The sequence below is a fragment of the Entelurus aequoreus genome, linkage group LG09 (genome assembly GCF_033978785.1).
Source record: "Entelurus aequoreus isolate RoL-2023_Sb linkage group LG09, RoL_Eaeq_v1.1, whole genome shotgun sequence".
In the NCBI taxonomy this organism is placed as follows: Eukaryota; Metazoa; Chordata; class Actinopteri; order Syngnathiformes; family Syngnathidae; genus Entelurus; species Entelurus aequoreus.
This window is the reverse complement of record NC_084739.1, coordinates 15,076,154-15,099,031: the sequence shown is the minus strand read 5'-3', so window position 1 is coordinate 15,099,031 and position 22,878 is coordinate 15,076,154. Positions and strand designations below refer to the sequence as shown.

At 40.1% G+C, this 22,878-nt stretch overlaps 1 protein-coding gene across 1 annotated transcript in view; it reads right to left on the bottom strand.

Moving 5' to 3' along the window:
- The window catches only part of slit1a (slit homolog 1a (Drosophila)), a 317,948-nt gene that overhangs the window by 64,317 nt on the left and 230,753 nt on the right, over nt 1-22,878 (bottom strand). Inside the window, 5 exon segments of the mRNA XM_062058155.1 lie at nt 1,695-1,858; nt 5,924-6,067; nt 6,284-6,355; nt 6,463-6,534; nt 21,963-22,034. Coding sequence (XP_061914139.1) covers nt 1,695-1,858; nt 5,924-6,067; nt 6,284-6,355; nt 6,463-6,534; nt 21,963-22,034 — 524 coding nt within the window.

Sequence of the window (22,878 nt, the reverse complement as noted above, 5' to 3'; positions counted from 1 at the left end):
GGTCTTCCCTTAGCAGCAGTTTTCCTCCAGAGGGCCATAAACAGAAAATAAATGAAGGATACAGAGACCACCTAAATTAATTTAACATAAACATGTAATCCAATATTGCGTTATAGGTGACAAAGCTAATAGTTATTAGTCAACCCCAGCAGGCACAAGACACTGATACAACATTGATTATACATAAATGTCCTTTAAAACTGTCTTCAAAACAACGTTGCAAAATAGTTGTATCTGTAAATTGAGACAACGTTGATGTGTAACGTTAGATCCACTTTGTTGGTTGGGAAATGACCAAATTTCAAAGGTCAAATCAACGTCACAATCTGATATTGAATAAACGTTGTCAAAAAGCATGTTGTTTCAACGTTCTATTTGTGTTGTAGAATATTGGTTGGGAAATGACCAAAATTCAATGGTCAAGTCAACGTCAGACCCCAACATTGATTAAACGTCGTCAAAAAGCATGTTGTTCCAACGTTAGGTTTGAGTTGCTGAATGTCAGAACCTAATTCAACAAGTTCTCAACCTTATGTTAATGTCTTGTGCCTGCTGGAACATCAGGGCCGTAACAGGGATTTGACAAATACAGAGGTCGATAATTGGTGGTCCAAGAGGAGCTTTGAAAGGCCGAAATCATGTGTACCCCAGCACCGTATAATTACTATTACCATGACTATGAAGGTTGTCATTCATCCAGGTCATAGTCATCTCTGTAAGTCAAAGTGTTAGTGCGCCACATTGCTAGTGACTGTGTGTGTGTGTGTGTGTGTGTGTGTGTGTGTGTGTGTGTGTGTGTGTGTGTGTGTGTGTGTGTGTGTGTGTGTGTGTGTGTGTGTGTGTGTGTGTGTGTGTGTGTGTGTGTGTGTGTGTGTGTGTGCGTGCGTTTCGGCAGGACAGCTGCATATGAGTACAGTTAAGCTACTTGTTGTTTGGACTTGTTTTATTAAGTAGAAAGTTGATTGTAACTGTTTATGTTATTTGATATATAGTACTTTATAGCACTTTATATTGTGTTCAAAGTGTTGAAACGTTTACCAAATGATGGAATTTTGTGAAGTCTGGAACCCATTGTTCATATTTACATTGTATTTTATGGATACATTTGCTTCAATATACAAACATTTGTATTTACAAACTCTGTTCAAGAACCAATTAAATCAAGATTCCACCGCATAGGCTTAGTTTCTTCTTACTACCTTTTGGACATGTTGAATTGTGCAAATGTAATTTCCTAATGTTACTTGTTAAGTTTGTCCAAAACAAAAAAAACACATAACTATGACCCTGCTGCACAGAATGTTGATGTACGTCTGTGGAAATGTTGTTTATCCAGTCATGCAGACGACTTCTGAGAGGTTACAGACATTTCTTTCTTGCTCACAATCTCGAGTTCATTCTAAAGGTTAAGGTCAGGGCTCTCAAGTTCCTCCACACCAAACTCATTGAAGCTTGCTATGTGTATTGGAACAGAAAAGAGACAGAGGAGTCAAAGTTCCAAATTGTCTAAATTATCTTCATCAGATCAGATCCTCTTCAACCCCTGATTGATTCATTAACTGATTAAGAACGGTTTCAATACTTTTGTCCATACAGTAAACCGACTAAATCGCTGTAAATCGAGGGAGTAAAGCAGAGATACAGAGAGAAAGAAAACCAAAGAGAGGTGAGGCATTTGGAAACCATCATCCTACCAGAGCAGCGGAATTTCTTGCTCTTGATCTGTCCAATCCGTTTGTTGGCCAATCGCCGAGGGCTGGCACAGCGGGCGCCGCTGGTCTCGATGGGGTTGGAGCGCAGGTAGTCGGCCAGCCATTTTAAATTACAGTCGCAGATAAATGGATTCTGGGCCAGGTGACTGCGGGGTTGAGACAAACAAAGTGGTTTGAGGACATTAAATGTAACCCAGGTTCCCTCAATCACACCCTCCAATCCCAGCCAATGATACTCTGACAGTTGCTATACCGTTTCACAGACCTATTCAACTAGTGGTCTGTGGCCACATCCAGCCCGCCAAAACTTTTAATTTGGCCCACCAAACATTATCCAGGCTTGATGAAACCATTAAAACTAGGGTTGATCATTTATGCAGGACTCCCACCATCCCGCAGGGGGCAACAGCGAGACTTATGTGTCACAGTGAAGCAGCAGTGTGGTGAGTAGAAGAAGACTACTCATTCATCCCTGGAAAAAATCTAAATAAATGGCAAAAATCTGACTTTTAACACTGACTGGATAACAAAATATGAATATTGTACCCCGAGCGAGTGGTCGAGTCATTGTTTTCTGTCGGACATTTTAAGCGACGGACACATTGATCCAGACAGAAATCGCAGTGTGCAAGCTTCATCTTGAAACTTGGTCAAACATTTGTAAGTAGATATCATTTGTGCATAAATGTTTAGTTTGTTTTGTATTGAAATTGCTGACTTTGTGATGTCTTTTGTATTCGTGGCCGTGTTGTTTTTTTGTCTGAGAGTAACGATCAAACCTCGTTTAATACATGTAGTGCTAAATCTGACCAGTAGAGGGCGACGACGCTAATAGTGATAAGTCACATACAATGTATGGTGTGTGAATGATGTGTAATTTCTACATGTGTAAACATTAGTCGTTAATAGGTGAGGGCGGACCTACGTCACTTCCGCCTACCAATCCCCCAGCAACCGGGAATTCGTTGAAAACAAACCAGCTCACAGCGAACACAGCATTGACAGAAAAAGCATTTAACGAGCGTTGTGGCTTGGAAGTCGGCGTTAAATCCTTCATTTACGCATTTTTACTTATTCGCATATCGTGTGAAAAAACGAAAATGTATTATTTGCGTCAGACTCGTCTCAGTGAACTTTAAAGCTTCTCAGGCTTAGCTTAGCTTGCTAGTTAGCTTAGCCTGCGCGCTACTAAGAAAGAGACGCGGAAGTTATCAACAACAAGATCAAGAGTTAGTGTATAAAATATTGAGCGATTTGAGGGCTACATGTATCGTTTAAGTACAACAAAGAAGAGTTTAAACAGAGAAGGGGGAGGTGGCAAAATAACCTAATAAGGAAAGTAATACCAAGATTACGGGTAAATAATACTGGAATGTCCGGCAAAAAACCCCAAAAGAAAGCAGACTGACCCCTAGTAGCCTGGTCCTTGTAAGTTGTAGCCTTATGAAGGCGCAGTACAGCAGGCGAATATGTACAACATATATGTCTTTGTATTGAAAAGTCTTGCAGACAGCATTTTGCGACTGTCTTGAAAAGTTGATTGAATGGCAACATGAAAATTATAGGGTTTATTGGTTTTTAAAAACCCAACTGTTAAGTGCAAATTTAAACGAAACCGGTTTTCGAAAATAGCTAGCTAGGCTATAGACTATATAGTATATACCGCATGTTATTTTTGTACAACAACAACTTCAGCTGTCGAACGTTATAAGGTACAAATTCAACAAGTACAACATTAGCACGGACGGTATAGCCAAGTTGTGGTTAAGAAGGTGGATTTTTGTTCCTTATATTTACCAGAAACGAAGTGATCCGAACACACGACCCGGGACTTTGGGGGACTCCAGTGAGAACCGTCCTCGTTTTCCCGGTGTAAAGCTGCGAGCCATTTGTCTCGTCTCTGTGGGCTTTTATCACGCTTTGGCAGAACAAAATACAACCTTTGTTTTCCCTGTTTCCAGTTGTGGTTAGCACAACCAAAAACAACACAGTTTTTCGGCATTTTGGAGGCAGAATGACGGGTTTAACCAGCGTAGGTCGACAGGTTAAAGAGTAATGGCAACGGTTTGTTTTCAACGCCAGTCTGGTTGCTACGGCTCGAAGAACCCGTATGTAGCTCAGTTGCCCGGATGTCGGCCCTCACCTATTATGTGAATATATTAACACTAAACCTTCTATTTTATTTATGTAAAATACACAATGGACGTTATACTTTTGTCATGTTTATTTTATGTTTATATTTTCAGTCTTACATACCTAAACGAAGGAAGAAGTGTAAAGAAATAAAATTGAGGAAGGGAAATAATTGAAAAGAAGGAACATCAATCCCTTTCTTCATACTGTTAACTAGCTGCACACGCTGGAAACAAGTAGCGTGGGCAGAATAATACATTTATTGACAGTGCCGTGTGAAAGCCGATGTTTACTTTGCAATTAAGTAAACGCAGTCTCAAAGAAATATAACCTGCAGAGGCACTTTTTGACGAAACATCACATTTCGATGTCCGGTCCTCGAGCTCTTGGACTCTTGAAACTGCGGCCCTCTTCATTATGTACTTAAATAGCCCTGCCGTATCTGGTATTACCCATTTTACGACACCTCTTCTCTGCTTAAACAAGGTACTGTACAGTGGCTTTACAAATACAACACTCATTTAAAAATGGCTTCCGATGACAGGCTTGTTTTAGATGAGGGGTGTCAAACTCATTTTAGCTCAGGGGCCGCATGGAGGAAAATCTGTGCACACGCGGGCCGGACAATTAAAATCATGGCATTAAAATTAAAAAATATAGACAACTTCAGATTGTTTTCTTTGTCTTACTTTGGCCCAAAAATAGAACAAACACATTCTGAAAATATTACAATAAAAATATAGAAAAAAATACCGGCGGTGGTCAAGTTTAGATCCATGAAGAAAAGAAGAAAATGAATGAATGTTTATAACTGAATAAATTTACATATGCATAAAAAATGGTTTTCTTTTGTATTATTTTAAAAAAATGAATTAAGTAACGTTTATGACAACCTTTTTCCAAAACACAATATAGAATGTGAGATATAACAGGATAATTCATACATTTATCATTTGTTTTCGGGGACGGCGTGGCGCAGTTGGGAGAGTGGCCGTACTCTCGGGGTCTCCTAGCCGCTCAGGCAAATTATATGGTCTAAAAATGCATTTTTCCATCGATAACATGACATCATCACGCCAAGTGCGTGCACTTTTAGTCAATTAGTGCGCATGTATACAGCCCGGCCCCCGGCCACATTTTTTTTAATTGTAATTTGGAAGAATTTATCTGAATGTGCATGAACTATTTCTGTTCAAAATAGTTTGAAATGTCACATGTTAAATGTTTAAATATTAACTGTCAGTTTACTGTACTGTGCCAACTGTACTGCTATATGAGTACGTATTTTCTATTGTTTCATTGAAAATAAAACAACAAAAGTCCATTTGGCTGTCATCTGTTTTAATTATGAGACATAATTGTGTCAAAGTCATGATTTTTTTTGTCATGATTGAAATAAGAAACGATTACTTTGAAAAAGCAGTTTTATACTAAGTTGTGAGTGTTGATGACACAGCTTTGCAACAGTTGATGTTCTAGTTTCAAGCATGTTTTACTCTATATAGGTCATAAAATCTCAGCAACAAGCTGTAATATCTTACTGAGATCATTTAGGACCAAAACCCTTAAAATAAGTAAAACACTCTTAGTGAGAATAATTACCTTATCAGACAGAAAATAAGCAAATATCACCCGTATTTAATATATTTAATCTAACTTAGATGTCAGTTTTTGCAGTGTAGGGACAGATAGCTCGCAGACATATTGTATTAGAATTGTATCCAATAGGGAATAAATACTTCTGATTTGAAGTTTATGCATCGTGTCCTCTTTAAACATCTTCTGGTTCCAGATTCAACGAACACGTCGACACTGGGAACAGGTGTCATGTCAACCAGTTCTACATGTGGATGTTGTTTGCAACGAGGAGCTCTGTTTCATCACGAGATTTCTTGTAAAGTGGGGAAAATTCCTTAACAGCGAGATGGGAGCTGTTTTTCGGAGTCTTCTGAGGATGATGGATCTACCCTCTTCTCCAACACATCATTCCATTCCACGCTATCCCGAAGTCGTCTCGGACAACAACTCCTACGCGCGCCCGTAGTTTCTTGCCGTTTATGTTTATGTGCTTTACTCACAGGGTCTGTATGGCTCGCAGTGAAGCGAAGGTGCCCTTGGCCAGGGTCTGGATCTTGTTGTCGTACAGCGACAGCAGCGAGAGGTTCTGCAAGTCCTGGAAGGTGTTGGCACGGACGCAGTGGATCTTGTTGGCGTTCAACAAACTGCGAGAAGACGACGGGAAGGAGGAAAGGAGAAGAGGGGGAGGGAAGCGGCTTGTCAGACGTTCTTTATGCATTCATGCATTATGCATTCCAGCTAGAGAAGTATATGCACAGGTACAAAGTTTACTCAAAGGTTAGGACTTCTTCACTGAGTGGGAGTGAAGCTGTTCTGTCTCACAAAGTGTGTGGACGATGCGTGCAAGTGTGTGTTCTTACAGCAGTTGCAGGGCGTAGAGGCCGTCAAAGACACCCTTGGGCAAGTCGGTGATCTTATTTCCATACAGCACGCTGGGAGATCACAACGCAGGCATGATTTAAACACGGGGGGAACGACCAGCGAGCTGGAATTTCTGCTGGCGCGGACGCACAAACACGGTCCTCTCCGGAACACTTACAGGGAGTTGAGGGAGCGCAGGCCTTGGAAGGCGTCGGGGGCTATCTCCGAGATCTGGTTGTTGCTCAGGTCTCTGAAGAGGAAGAGAGAAAGATGACTCTGAAGGTAATTTCACACTGGCAGACAAAGACTGCATTTTTTTCTGTAGAACCATCCCGTTAGTGTTGTCCCGATACCAATATTTATAATTGTTTCAATACTTTTCTGTACTTTTCGATACTTTTCTAAATAAAGGGGACCTACAAAAAATAGCATTATTGTCTTTATTTTAACAAAAAAATCTTAGGGTACATTACACATGTGTTTCTTATTGCAAGCTTGTCCTTAAATAAAATAGTGAACATACAAGACAACTTGTCTTTTAGTAGTTGTCATGACGTGGACTTTTTCGCAGCTTGCTGCGAGGATTGTTTTCCCGGGATGCAAACGGACTATATCGGACATCGGTAGAAGGTAGGAACATTTTTAATGATGACTATAAAAAGGTGAAAACAAAAAGGCGCACAAGGCGAAGACAAAACTTAGCGCAGGATACAAAAACGAACACTTAGGCAGACTATGGACATGAAACAAAAAAAAACACTTACTGTGGCGTGAAACGAGCAGCATAAACTATGGTATAAACCGAGCATGATACAGAATATCAGCACAGAGTAAGAACAGAGTATCAATAGAGCAGAGCATGAATCAATGGCATGAAAACTAGCAATGTCGCCAGGACGACTCACTGGCAAAACAGGCTTAAATAATAGTCTCAGATTAGGGACAGGTGCGTGAATCCAAACAAATGAGGCAGGTGAAACTAATGAGTCGCCAGGGTGACAAAACAAACAAGGAAGCACAAACAGGAACACTTGGAGTCGTCATGGAAACTAAAACAAACAAGGGTGCACAAAAACAGGAACTCTTGGAGTCTTAAACCGAACAGAACATAACCAAACAAAATCCAGACCACAGAACATGACAGTAGTAAGTATGCAAACAAAGGCTCCTAATTTAGCTGCTGACATATGCAGTAACATATTGTGTCATTTTCCATTGTATTATTTTGTCAACATTATTAAGGACAAGTGGTAGAAAATGAATTATTCATCTACTTGTTCATTAACTGTTAATATCTGCTTAATTTCTCTTTTAACATGTTCTATCTACACTTCCGTTAAGATGTAATAATCACTTATTCTTCTGTTGTTTGATACATTACATTAGTTTTGGATGATATCACAAATTTGGGTATCAATCCGATACCAAGTAGTTACAGGATCATACATTGGTCATATTCAAAGTCCTCATTTCCTGAGTTTATAAACATAATCTAAATATTTAAAAAAACGAAAGAAGATTTTGTGACGCCAAAAAATATAAATGTAATCATAGTAGTATCGACTAAATACGCTCCTATACTTGGAATCATTACAGTGGATGTCAGGTGTAGATCCACCAATGGCGTTTGTTTACATTTTGACGCTGGTGAGCTACGGTGTGTAGTGAAGCATGTTTAGCCATTCCTCGTCCTGCAGGGATGATACTTGTAAGAAGCATACTTTATTTGTCGCCATTGAGACAAGGATTAGTGACTAAGAAGTTTGCTGATGTTGCTCTATTGTTGTTGTTGTGTTTGCTGTTGTTGTTTTTGTCTCTCTGTCTAATCCCCATCTTGTCCCCACAATTTCCCCCTCTGTCTTCCTTTTTTTCCTCTTTCTATCCCTTCCTGCTCCGGCCCGGCTGCACCAAATGATAATATAAATACATTTAATAAAGTCAAATACAAATAAGGCAACAAGAGAAGTATCCTACACTTCTCTTTTGTAAAGTAAATCTGAACAGCCGATATGGGCATCTACATCAACTATATGATTTGCCTGAGAAGCTGGACAAAGACAAAAAAAAAAAGAAAAAAATAGAAGTAGCTAATATATATATATGATTCATTAGTATCACGGTACTATACTAATACCGGTATACCGTACAACCCTACATCGCGTACATAGGTTGGCAGGAGAGAGTCAAGCTGGACAATGATGAGATGGTGCCTGCAGCCTCTTTCACCCTACTTCTTAGAGCGTTTCCGACACTTTCCTGGCTTGCTTTTCTGTGTGAAAAGCACCAACACTAAACGAGTTCAACGTGTGAATTTGCTGGCTTCGAAGGCAGCGTTGCCAGCTCGGCGACTTTCCAAACGGCAAAAAAGAGCTAAGATACAAAAGACTAGATTTTATGAGAAAAATACTAAAAATTAGTGAAATTAACTAGGAGAGATCATTTTACTTGATACGGCATCCTAAATTAAGATGTGTCTATCTAGAAATTAGCAGGAGTTTTAAGATAGAAATACGTATTTTTATTCTGAAAACAAGCATTAGTCAACTTGCAATTCCTAAATTAAGCATCCTCAAAGTGTTGCAGAATCTTTAAACAAGAAAAAAATAAATATCTTTTTTGAATAGATTTTTTCTCAATTTTACCAATTTTACACTAAAATTAAAGGCCTACTGAAACCCACTACTACCGACCACGCAGTCTGATGGTTTATATATCAATGATGAAATCTTAACATTGCAACACATGCCAATACGGCCGGGTTAACTTATAAAGTGCAATTTTAAATTTCCCGCTAAACTTCCGGTTGAAAACGTCTATGTATGATGACGTATGCGCGTGACGTCACTAGATAAACGGAAGTATTGGTACACCTTTGAATCCAATACAAAAAAGCTCTGTTTTCATCTCAAAATTCCACAGTATTCTGGACATCTGTGTTGGTGAATCTTTTGCAATTTGTTTAATGAACAATGAAGACTGCAAAGAAGAAAGTTGTAGGTGGGATCGGTGTATTAGCGGCTGGCTGTAGCAACACAACCAGGAGGACTTTGACTTGGATAGCAGACGCGCTAGCCGACGCTAGCCGCCGACCGCACGGATGATCGGGTGAAGTCCTTTGTCCTTCCGTTGATCGCTGGAACGCAGGTGAGCACGGGTGTTGATGAGCAGATGAGGGCTGGCTGGCGTAGGTGGATAGCTAATGTTTTTGTCATAGCTCTGTGAGGTCCCGTTGCTAAGTTAGCTTCAATGGCGTCGTTAACAACAGCATTGTTAAGCTTCGCCAAGCTGGGAATTATTAACCGTCTAGTTACAGGTCCATGGTTTAATAGTATTGTTGATCTTCGGTCTATCCTTCCAGTCAGGGATTTATTTATTTTGTTTCTATCTGCATTTGAGCCCGATGCTATCACGTTAGCTCAGTAGCTAAAGAGTTTCGCCGATGTATTGTCGTGGAGATAAAAGTCACTGTAAATGTCCATTTCGCGTTCTCGACTCTCATTTTCAAGAGGATATAGTATCCGAGGTAGTTTAAAATACAAATCCGTGATCCAAAATAGAAAAAGGAGAAAGTGTGGAATCCAATGAACCCTAAGTTACGGTCAGAGCGAAAAAAGATAAGTCCTGCACTGAACTGTAGTCCTTCACTCTCACTTTCCTCATCCACAAATCTTTCATCCTCGCTCAAATTAATGGGGTAATCGTCGCTTTCTCGGTCCGAATCTCTCTCGCTGCATTGTAAACAATGGGAAAATGTGAGGAGTCCTTCCTATGGTGACGTCACGCTACTTCCGGTACAGGCAAGGCTTTTTTTTTATCAGTGACCAAAAGTTGCGACCTTTATCGTCGTTGTTCTCTACTAAATCCTTTCAGCAAAAATATGGCAATATCGCGAAATGATCAAGTATGACACATAGAATGGATCTGCTATCCCCGTTTAAATAAAAAAAAATCATTTTAGTAGGCCTTTAAGATTAGTTAAAGACTGAAAATAGGCAAATAGCTCTTTCTAGACAAACAATTTTAGATCTTGGCTAGTGCAAACCCTCTTTTTTTCCTCACAAGCGACAAATCTAGCGACTTTTTCAATTTTTTTTGCAGACATGAAAGCGCGTATCACTCTTAAATGTCCTTAACGAGGAGCGGGTGCGGGTCAGGTTGACGTCAGCCTCGCGCAGCAGTCCCAGCTGCAGTCAGAGCAGAGAGGAGACCCACACCCCTTCGCGTCCAGACTGCAGACAAAAGTGTGCTAAGCTGCCGCTGTCTCCGCCTTAGTCTACAGCACGACATGTAAATGTTTATTCGCTGTCACGCTGAAATAAATCACTGCAAAATTCTAATTCCTCCGTTCATTTGAATAAGTCAGTCAATAGATTCGGTCAACTGGAGGGTTGTGACAACCCTCCAGTCTTTTAGTACTCTAACATCTAACAATGCACAGCAAAACTGATTTAAATTGGAAGAAAACAAACTAAGAAGTTCACTTGCAGTTCTGAAATCATACCTAACACTTTTATTTAAAAAAAACAACAACTCACTTTTCATCTCTCCCTCATCGTTATTCCCCTCTCCTACAGCGTCCTTTGCAATATCAATGAGCAATCATGCAAATGGGGCGATGACATCATCTGGCAACCTTTAGAACAGTCAATTGCTTTCCTCAGTTGGCAAGACTGTTCAGAGGTCGCATCAGAGCGGTAACAGAGGTGGGCTGACACCTGCAAGCCCTTTCACACTACTTGTCAAAGCTTTTCTGACCCATTTTTGCCACTTCTTGGTGCTCTGTGCTACTTTGTGTGCCTTTTAGATATTGTTTTAGTCTTTTTACAGCTTTTTTTCTAGTTTTGTTAGCTCGAGTCCAAAAGAGAGCAACGGACAAGAAATGTGTGGTTTGACACATTCAGGAAGTCTCCACAGCATTGTCGTCACTGCTTCCTTCGCTTTATTTCATTTCGGATTTCAAACTGGGAGTGCACCAAAGTTACAGTGTGAGTGCGTGTCGGCAGGGCGGCTGAATACGAGGAGGACAGTTCAGCGCATTGTTTTGGCTCTGTTATTAAATATATAGTTGATCAATCACTCCCTTGTTATGTTTGTGTGATATGCAGTAGAGCATAGAGCTTCATATTGTGTTCAAAGTAGGGTTGTACGGTGTACCGATATTGGTATAGTACCGCGATACTAATGAATCATATTCGGTACTATACCGCCTCTAAAAAGTACAGATCAACTCCGTCGTCGTCACGTCGTGTCATTGTTGGTTTTACGAGCATGTTTGGTAGCGCACAATCACAGAGTACTTACAAGCAGACACAGTGTGTAGACAGAAAAGGGAGAACGGACGCATTTTGGCTTAAAAATTAACCATAAAGGTGAAGTTATAACACTGAAACGCCCGCAGGAAGAGGTGCTTTAAGACATGGCAAGCTAGCTTGCGGCTAAAGTCCACCCGCAGTCGGCAGTGTTTTTGCTACTTCTAAATCACTTCTAAATTGTCCATGGCGACAAATAAAGTATGTTTCTTACAAGTATCATCCCTGCAGGACGAGCAATAGCTAAACATGCTTCACTACACACCGTAACTCACCGGCGTCAAAATGTAAACAAACGCCATTGGTGGATCTACACCTAACATCCACTGTAATGATACCAAGTACAAGAACGTATCTAGTCGATACTACTATGATTACATCTGTATTTTTTAGCATCACAAAATCTTTTTTCCTTTTTAAAAAATGAATATTATGTTTATAAACTCAGGAAATACGTCCCTGGACACATGAAGACTTTGAATATGACCAATGTATGATCCTGTAACTACTTGGTATCGGACTGATACCTAAATTTGTGGTATCATCCAAAACTAATGTAAAGTATCAAACAACAGAAGACTAAGTGATTATTACATTTTAACAGAAGTGTAGATAGAACATGTTAAAAGAGAAAGTAAGCAGATATTAACAGTAAATGAACAAGTAGATTAATAAAAAATGTTCTACCGCTTGTCCTTAATAATTTTGACAAAATAATAAAATGGAAAATGACACAATATGTTACTGCATACGTCAGCAGACAAATTCAGAGCCTTTGTTTGTTTGCTTACTACTAAAAGTTGTCTTGTATGTTCACTATTTTATTTAAGGACAAACTTGCAATAAGAAACATATGTTTAATGTACCGTAAGATTTTTTGTTAAAATAAAGCCAATAATGCCATTTTTTGTGGTCCCCTTTATTTAGAAAAGTATCGAAAAGTACCGAAAAGCATGGATATACATTTTGGTACCGGTACCAATACCTAAATATTGGTATCGGGACAACACTTGTTCAAAGTGTACAAACTTTTACTAAAATACAAACTTTTCTCGGGGCTGGGACCAATTATTCATATTTACATTGTTTCTTATGGAGAAATTGGCTTCAATATACCTGCTCAAGAACCAATTAAGTTCCTAAATTGAGGTTCGACTGTACTTTTTTTTTACCTTACACCAGACACTAGTTGAATTATTGTAGCGTAAAATCACCCACAAATGTGTCATGAATACCAGATCTTCTGTATCACCTCGGATTTCACTGCTTTGGTTTCACCCTGCTGTCACCAAGCTGTCATCAATGTTGTGCATATTTGGGGAAGATAATTCTAGCTCTATCCATGACTTGATGATAAGGCATTTGATAGAAATGCAAGGCAAGCATCGTGACTAAAAGTGGTGTACATGGCCCCTTACCACATGGACAACCACTAATCTACGTGTGTTTGTGTGTTCGTGAATGCAACACTTAGACGGCGGAACCAGCAGGGAGAAAAAGTACGGAGGGGCCAGTCGAGTCCACACTGCCGAAGAAAAATCCTCATGTGGCGAAGAGGAGAAGATATTTTCACTTTTGGGCAGATACAGTAAAAAAAAAAAGTGGCCATTCGTCTTGTTGCGCAGGAGGTTTCTTGGAAGTTTAAATGCAGCCAAGGAGCCAACATCTGTTGGAGTGTGCGTGTCTAGGTTAGTCAAATTGGGACAAGGTGAAAGACGTGTGTGTGTGTGTGTGTGTGTGTGTGTGTGTGTGTGTGTGTGTGTGTGTGTGTGTGTGTGTGTGTGTGTGTGTGTGTGTGTGGCTGGCATTCACTAGTATAAGATGACACACAGAGGAGACATAAATACACCAGCAGAGAAACTCCTATATATATATATATATATGTATACACTGCAAAAAGTCAGTGTTCAAAAACAATAATTTATTTAATAATTAAATTTTTTATTTGAAGTAAGCAAAATCATCTGCCAATAGAACAAGAAAATTTGGCTTGTCAAGACTTTCCAAAACAAGTAAAATTAGCTAACCTCAATGAACCCCAAAATACCTTAAAATAAGTATATTCTCACTAATAACAAGTGCACTTTTCTTGGTAGAAAAAAAAAGACATTTTTGCTCAATATGTAGAAAAATATTCTTAAATTAAGTAAATGCCAGTGCCATTATCGTGACATAATGATATGCGCTCGACATTACATTTCTTGAAACCAGCAAAATTATACTAAAAACTAATTTATTGTTCTTAATGGAAAGGCAACAAGGCAACCGCTTGTTACTCTCGGGGTCTACTAGCCTTTCAGGCAAATCATATGGTCTAAAAATGCATTTTTCCATTGATAACATGACATCATCGCGCCAAGTGCGTGCTCTTTCAGTCAATTACTGCGCATATATACAGCCCGGCCCCCGGCCAAATTTTTTTTTAATTGTAATTTTAAAGAATTTATCTGAATGTGCATGAAATATTTCTGTACAAAATTGTTTGAAATGTCACATGTTAAATGTTTAAATATTAACTGTCAGTGTACTGTACTGTGCCGACTGTACTACTATATGAGTACGTATTATCTACTGTTTCATTGAAAATAAAACAGCAAAAAGTCCATTTGGCTGTCATCTGTTTTAATTATGAGACACAGTTGTGTCAAAGTCATGATTTTTTTTTTTTTTTACATGCTTGAAATAAGAAATGATTACTTTAAAAAAGTAGTTTTATACTTGTGAGTGTTGATGACACAGCTTTGCAACAGTTGATATTCTAGTTTCAAGCATGTTTTACTCAATATAGGTCATCAAATCTCAGCAACAAGCTGTAATATCTTACTGAGATCATTTAGGACCAAAACACTTAAGACAAGTAAAACACTCTAACCTAAAATCTGCTTAGTGAGAAGAATTATATTATCAGACAGAAAATATGCAAACATCACCCTTATTTGAGGTATTTAATCTTACTTAGATTTCAGTTTTTGCAGTGTGTATATATATATATGTATACATATATATATGAATTTTTTTGTATTACCATAAACAACATTTAAGGGGAAGACATAACAGACATCTGCAGATCATATCCCGTGAAAGCTGTACAATAAATGATGTACAAGTGCTCACAGCCAGCTGAATCAACGCGAGCGTGGAGGGTCAACGCAGACATACCGCCATGCATAGTTGATGCTAAATGCAGACTCAGCAGCAGCAGTGGGTCGTGTCTCTTTTGGAAGACCACACGGCTGACGAGACTGCAAATGTTCTGAAGGCAGTCAAAGTTTTGATAGACCACGTTACGACGATGGTATGATTAATATAATGGCTGTATCTGCTCTTCTGTTGTCTCCCTGAACAAGTTTTGCAATGCCAGTAGGTACAAGTTCTCCCCCAAAAAACAAATATAAATGTCAAACCTGCCAAATAAAACAGGTGTGCGATCACTCACTTTATTAGGCACACCCTAGAACAGTGTTTTTCAACCTTTTCTGAGCCAAGGCACATTTTTTTCATTGAAAAAATCTCGAGGCACCCCACCAGCGGAAAACATTTATGAAACAGCCGATATTGACAGTAAAAAGTCGTTCTCGCAATTGTTGGATAGGAATTCAAACCATAACTAAGCATGCATCACTATAGCTCTTGTCTCAAAGTAGGTATACTGTCACCATTGGTCACATCACACCGTGACTTACCGTATTTTTCTGACTATAAGTCGCAGTTTTTTTCATAGTTTGGCCGGGGGTGCGACTTATACTCAGGAGCGACATATGTGTGAAATTATTAACACATTACGGTAAAATATCAAATAGTATTATTTAGCTCATTCACGTAAGAGACTAGATGTATAAGATTTCATGGAATTTAGCGATTAGGAGTGGCAGATTGTTTGGTAAACGTATAGCATGTTCTATATGTTATAGTTATTTGAATGACTCTTACCATAATATGTTACGTTAACATATCAGGCACGTTCTCAGTTGGTTATTTATGCCTCATATAACGTACACTTATTCAGCCTGTTGTTCACTATTCTTTATTTATTTTAAATTGCCTTTCAAATGTCTATTCTTGGTGTTGGGTTTTATCAAATAAATTTCCCCCAAAAATGCGACTTATATATGTTTTTTTCCTTCTTTATTATGCATTTTCGGCCGGTGCGACTTATCCTCCGGAGCGACTTATAGTCCGAAAAATACGGTATTTTGAGTTTTTTTTGGTGTTTTCCTGTGTGTAGTGTTTTAGTTCTTGTCTTGCGCTCCTATTTTGTTGTTGATTGTCATGTCATGTACGGATGTACTTTGTGGACGCCGTCTGCTGCTCCACACGCTGTAAGTCTTTGCTGTCGTCCAGCATTCTGTTTTTGTTTACTTTGCAGCCAGTTCAGTTTTAGCTTTGTTTTCCATAGCCATCCCTAAGCTTCAATGCCTTTTTTTAGCGGCACTTGTCTTTTGTTTATTTTTGGTTTAAGCATTAGATACCTTTTTACCTGCACGCTGCCTTCCGCTGTCGTCTGCATATTGTGATCACGACAAACCATGTTCCCGACATCTACAAAGCAATTAGCTACCTGCTGCCACCTACTGATATGGAAGAGTATTACACGGTTACTCTGCCGAACTCTAGACAGCACAGACACTCAACAACGGCACATTTGCGGATTATAATTACTGGTTTGCAAAAAATATTTTGAACCCAATTAGGTGAAATGACATAATCTCCCACGGCACACCAGACAATATCTCACGGTACACTAATGTGCCGCGTGCACAGTGGTTGAAAAACACTGCCCTAGAACACTGTTCTGAGACGGTCATTGTTGTGCAAGAATGAGCAAAATGATCTTTTTAAAAGCATTTTTTTGGATGAAAGTCTCGTATTCGACTGTTTTGAATTGTCATATCTAATCATAACAGAACGTATCAAGCATGCACACTATTGTTTGTATCATGTTGTGTTTCTGCTCTCTCCTTCTATTAATGTTGCTTTGCATGTACTCGCTTTGAATCCCTGGACATCAGGCTACCTGTCGGTTTTCAGAGGGAAAGATACCATCTTATAGTCAGGTCAATATGGTATTTTAATGTCCTGTCTCAACAATTATCCATATGACTTGTTTTTTTGACCTCTCAGCATTCAAGCTTGAAAAAAAAGAAATGTTTGGATTTGTATTTCTTCGTAAAGCTGGGCACAGAAACCAGCCAGTGCAGTGGTTCTCAAACTTTGCTTCACCAGGAACTACCTAAGAAAACAAGTACCACCATAATGACCAACATTAAAGGGGAACTGCTCTTTTTCGGGGAGGAATTTTCACAATCGTTATGAAAGACATGACGACGGATGGATTTAAAAACAAATAACATTCTAAATATTAAATAAACATATTTAAAAGTTGGCTTACAGCGGAGCCAATAGGAGCTCCACTATTCCGCCCATAAAGTCCGATAAATAACCATTCAAAAAGCGCCAACAATACTCAATTTACATTTTGTGACTTGAATATTAACCAAGCATTAGTGATATTGTTATTATGAACGCTAACGCAGACAAACTATTTGGAGTGGCCCCCTGATCAATTCTGGGTGTGTCTATGTTTACATCATCGAGTGGTCTGCTGCTTCCTCGCTTCCTGTAAGTTTATTCGAGGTCGTAAATCACGCCTCTCACCTGAAAAGTAGATGGCTGAGGATATAATCCGGCAAGTTGGGACACCTTGACAGAACCTGGAACTGGCGAGGACGACACGAAAAGTACTTGTGTGTACTTTAATCAAGTGATTCTTTGGCGTACAACTACAGTCGTGGTCAAAAGTTTACATACACTTGGAAAGGACATAATGTCATAATTTCTACAACTCTTATTTTTTTGTGATAGAGTGATTGGAGCACATACTTGTTGGTCACAAAAAACATTCATGCAGTTTGGTTCTTTTATGAATTTATTATGAGTCTACTGAAAATGTGACCCAATCTGCTGGGTCAAAAGTATACATACAGCAATGTTAATATTTGGTTACATGTCCCTTGGCAAGTTTCACTGCAATAAGGCGCTTTTGGTAGCCATCCACAAGCTTCTGCTTGAATTTTTGACCACTCCTCTTGACAAAATTGGTGCAGTTCAGCTAAATTTGTTGGTTTTCTGACATGGACTTGTTTCTTCAGCATTGTCCACACGTTTAAGTCAGGACTTTGGGAAGGTCATTCTAAAACCTTCTTTCTAGCCTGATTTAGCCATTTCTTTACCACTTTTGACGTGTGTTTGGGGTCATTGTCCTGTTGGAACACCCAACTGCGCCCAAGACCCAACCTCCGGGCTGATGATTTTAGGTTGTCTTGAAGAATTTGGAGGTAATCCTCCTTTTTCATTGTCCCATTTACTCTCTGTAAAGCACCAGTTCCATAGGCAGCAAAACAGGCCCAGAGCATAATACTACCACCACCATGCTTGACGGTAGGAATGGTGTTCCTGGGATTAAAGGCCTCACCTTTTCTCCTCCAAACATATTGCTTTTTTGTTTCATCTGACATCACATGGACAAAGATAAGACCTTCTGGAGGAAAGTTCTGTGGTCAGATTAAACGAAAATGTAGCTGTTTGGCCGCAATGCCCAGCAATATGTTTGGAGGAGAAAAGGTGAGGCCTTTAAAGCATACTTGCCAACCCTCCCGATTTTCCCTGGTGACTCCCGAATTTCAGAGCCCCTCCCAAAAATCTCCCAGGACAACCATAGTCCCGAATTTCTCCCGAATTTCCACCCGGACAACAATATTGGGGGCGTGCCTTAAAGGCACTGCCTTCAGTGTCCTCTACAACCTGTCGTCATGTCCGCTTTTCCTCTATACAAACAGCGTGCCGGCCCAGTCACATAATATATGCATGCGGCTTTTACACACATATAAGTGAATGCAAGGCATACTTGATCAACAACCATACAGGTCACACTGAGGGTGGTGCATAAACAACTTTAACACTGTTACAAATATGCGCCACACTGTGAACCCACACCAAACAAAAATGACAAACACATTTCGGGAGAACATCCGCACCGTAACACAACATAATCACAACATAACAAATACCCAGAACCCCTTGCAGCACTAACTCTACAATATACACCCCGCTACCAGCAAGCCCTGACCCCCCCATCTCCCGAATTAGGAGATCTCAAGGTTGGCAAGTATGCTTTAAAGGCCTACTGAAACCCACTACTACCGACCACGCAGTCTGATAGTTTATATATCAATGATGAAATCTTAACATTATAACACATGCCAATACGGCCGGGTTAACTTATAAAGTGACATTTTAAATTTGCCGCTAAACTTCCGGTTCGAAACGCCTCTGAGGATGACGTATGCGTGTGACGTAGCCCGACGAACACGGGTATGCCTTCCACATTGAAGCCGATACGAAAAAGCTCTGTTTTCATTTCATAATTCCACAGTATTCTGGACATCTGTGTTCGTGAATCTGTTTCAATCATGTTCATTGCATTATGGAGAAGGAAGCCGAGCAAGCAAAGAAGAAAGTTGTCGGTGCGAAATGGACGTATTTTTCGAACGTAGTCAGCCACAACAGTACACAGCCGGCGCTTCTTTGTTTACATTCCCGAAAGATGCAGTCAAGATGGAAGAACTCGGATAACAGAGACTCTAACCAGGAGGACTTTTGATTTGGATACACAGACGCCTGTAGAGAACTGGGACAACACAGACTCTTACCAGGATTACTTACTGGGGGCGGTATAGCTCGGTTGGTAGAGTGGCCGTGCCATCAACCTGAGGGTTGCAGGTTCGATTCCCGCTTCCGCCATCCTAGTCACTGCCGTTGTGTCCTTGGGCAAGACACTTTACCCACCTGCTCTCAGTGCCACCCACACTGGTTTAAATGTAACTTAGATATTGGGTTTTCACTATGTAAAGCGCTTTGAGTCACTAGAGAAAAGCGCTATATAAATATAATTCACTTCACTTCACTTCACTACTTTGATTTGGATGACAAAGACGCAGACGTGCTACTGTGAGTATGCAGCTTTGGCTTTTTTTTGCGTATGTACGTAACTTTTTTTAAATATATAAGCTTTATGAACCTTGGGTTAGGTGAACGGTCTTTTGGGCTGAGTGATTGTGTGTGTTGATCATGTGTTTGAATTGTATTGGCGTGTTCTATGGAGCTAGGAGCTAGCAGAGGAGCTAGGAGCTAGCATAACACGTACCGTACCGTACGTGCGCGTCACGTACGTAACTTTTTAAAAATATATAAGCTTTATGAACCTTGGGTTAGGTGAACGGTCTTTTGGGCTGAGTGATTGTGTGTGTTGATCGGGTGTTTGAATTGTATTGGCGTGTTCTATGGAGCTAGGAGCTAGCAGAGGAGCTAGGAGCTAGCATAACAAACACGCAGGTGTTATTATGCAGGATTAATTTGTGGCATATTAAATATAAGCCTGGTTGTGTTGTGGCTAATAGAGTATATATATGTCTTGTGTTTATTTACTGTTGTAGTCATTCCCAGCTGAATATCAGGTACCGTGAGTATGCAGCCTTGGCTGCTAAACATTCGATAACTTGACCGTATGTGCGCGTCACGTACGTAACTTTTTAAAAATATATAAGCTTTATGAACCTTGGGTTAGGTAAACGGTCTTTTGGGCTGAGTGATTGTGTGTGTTGATCAGGTGTTTGAATTGTATTGGCGTGTTCTATGGAGCTAGGAGCTAGCAGAGGAGCTAGGAGCTAGCATAACAAACACGCAGGTGTTATTATGCAGGATTAATTTGTGGCATATTAAATATAAGCCTGGTTGTGTTGTGGCTAATAGAGTATATATATGTCTTGTGTTTATTTACTGTTGTAGTCATTCCCAGCTGAATATCAGGTACCGTGAGTATGCAGCCTTGGCTGCTAAACATTCGATAACTTGACCGTATGTGCGCGTCACGTACGTAACTTTTTAAAAATATATAAGCTTTATGAACCTTGGGTTAGGTAAACGGTCTTTTGGGCTGAGTGATTGTGTGTGTTGATCAGGTGTTTGAATTGTATTGGCGTGTTCTATGGAGCTAGGAGCTAGCAGAGGAGCTAGGAGCTAGCATAACAAACACGCAGGTGTTTTTATGCAGGATTAATTTGTGGCATATTAAATATAAGCCTGGTTGTGTTGTGGCTAATAGAGTATATATATGTCTTGTGTTTATTTACTGTTGTAGTCATTCCCAGCTGAATATCAGGTCACCCCCGGCTCTCACAGCATCTTCCCTATCTGAATAGCTTCAACTCCCCACTAGTCCTTCACTTGCACTTTACTCATCCACAAATCTTTCATCCTCGCTCAAATTAATGGGGAAATTGTCGCTTTCTCGGTCCGAATCTCTCTCACTTCATGCGGCCATCATTGTAAACAATAGGGAACTTTGCGTATATGTTCAACTGACTACGTCACGCTACTTCCGGTAGGTGCAAGCCTTTTTTTTATCAGATACCAAAAGTTGCAATCTTTATCGTCGTTGTTCTATACTAAATCCTTTCAGCAAAAATATGGCAATATCGCGAAATGATCAAGTATGACACATAGAATAGATCTGCTATCCCCGTTTAAATAAAAAAAATTCATTTCAGTAGGCCTTTAAAGGTGTGGACAATGCTGAAGAAACAAGTCCATGTCAGAAAACCAACACATTTAGCTGAACTGCACCAGTTTTGTCAAGAGGAGTGGTCAAAAACTCAAGCAGAAGCTTGTGGATGGCTACCAAAAGCGCCTTATTGCAGTGAAACTTGCCAAGGGACATGTAACCAATTATTAACATTGCTGTATGTATACTTGCTCACATTTTCAGTAGACCCATAATAAATTCATAAAAGAACCAAACATCATAAATGTTTTTTGTGACCAACAAGTATGTGCTCCAATCACTCTATCACAAACAAATAAAAGTTGCAGAAATTATTGGAAACTCAAGACAGCCATGACTTTATGTTCTTTACAAGTGTATGTAAACTTTTGACCACGACTGTAGATGGAGCCCGTACCAAAGTTTGTGCGAGTCGGTCAGGACTAGTGGCCTGACTGCGGCTGACTAACTGAGCGGACGGCTCAACTACCGGCTTGTCAGTGTTCTCACTCCTGCACAGAGCCAAGCCTCACTGACGCTCTCATGTCCCTTCATCCTCCCCGACCAGTCACCGTTTACATTCTTGCCCACGCAGACGCGACGCTCCAACGCGGGGCGGACGGCGCTCGCCAGGGGAATACCGGCGAACAGCATGGAAAGATCAGAGCTGTTATTATGACGGCGGATGGCGGAGAATATGTTCTTTTGGGCGCAGACAAAATAAAAATGCTTCACGTCCTTTTTGGCAGTGGAAAGAGAAGACATACTCACATCCTGCGCAGCTTCTTGTAGGGCGAGAAGGCTCCGGGAGGAACCGCTTTAATCCCGTTCTGCTCCAGACGTCTGGGGAGCACAGGAGATGCAAGCGGTTAGCCCAGGGGTCGGCAACCCGCGGCTCTAGAGCCGCATGTGGCTCTTTAGCGCCGCCCTAGTGGCTCTCTGAAGCTTTTTCAAAAATGTATGAAAAATGGAAAAAGATGAGGGGGAAAAAAACTTTTTTGTTTGTTTTATTATGGTTTCTGTGGGAGGACAAACATGACACAAACCTCCCTAATTGTTATAAAGCACACTGTTTGTATTAAACATGCTTCACTGATTCGAGTATTTGGCGAGCACCGTTTTGTCCTACTAATTTTGGCGGTCCTTGAACTCACCTTTAGTTTGTTTCCATGTATAACTTTCTCCGACTTCCTAGGACGTGTTTCATGCCACTTCTTTTTCTGTCTCATTTTGTCCACCAAACTGTTAACGTTGTGCGTGAATACACAAAGGTGAGTTTTGTTGATGTTATTGACTTGTGCGGAGTGCTAATCAGACATATTTGGTCACTGCATGACTGCAAGCTAATCGATGCTAACATGCTATTTAGCCTAGCTATGTGTACATATTGCATCATTATGCCTCATTTGTAGCTATATTTGAGCTCATTTAGTTTCCTTTAAGTCATCTCAATTCAATGTATATCTCATGACACACTATCTGTATGTAATATGGCTTCTAATTTGTTGCGGCTCCAGACAGATTTGTTTTTGTATTTTTGCTCCAATATGGCTCTTTCAACATTTTGGGTTGCCGACCCCTGGGTTAGCCAAACAATAGACGTCGCCGTGGCAACGGAGCGGCCTGAGCCCCCCGTTCACCTCCGACCTCTGGTGACTGACCTGATTATATTAAGCCAGATCTATTC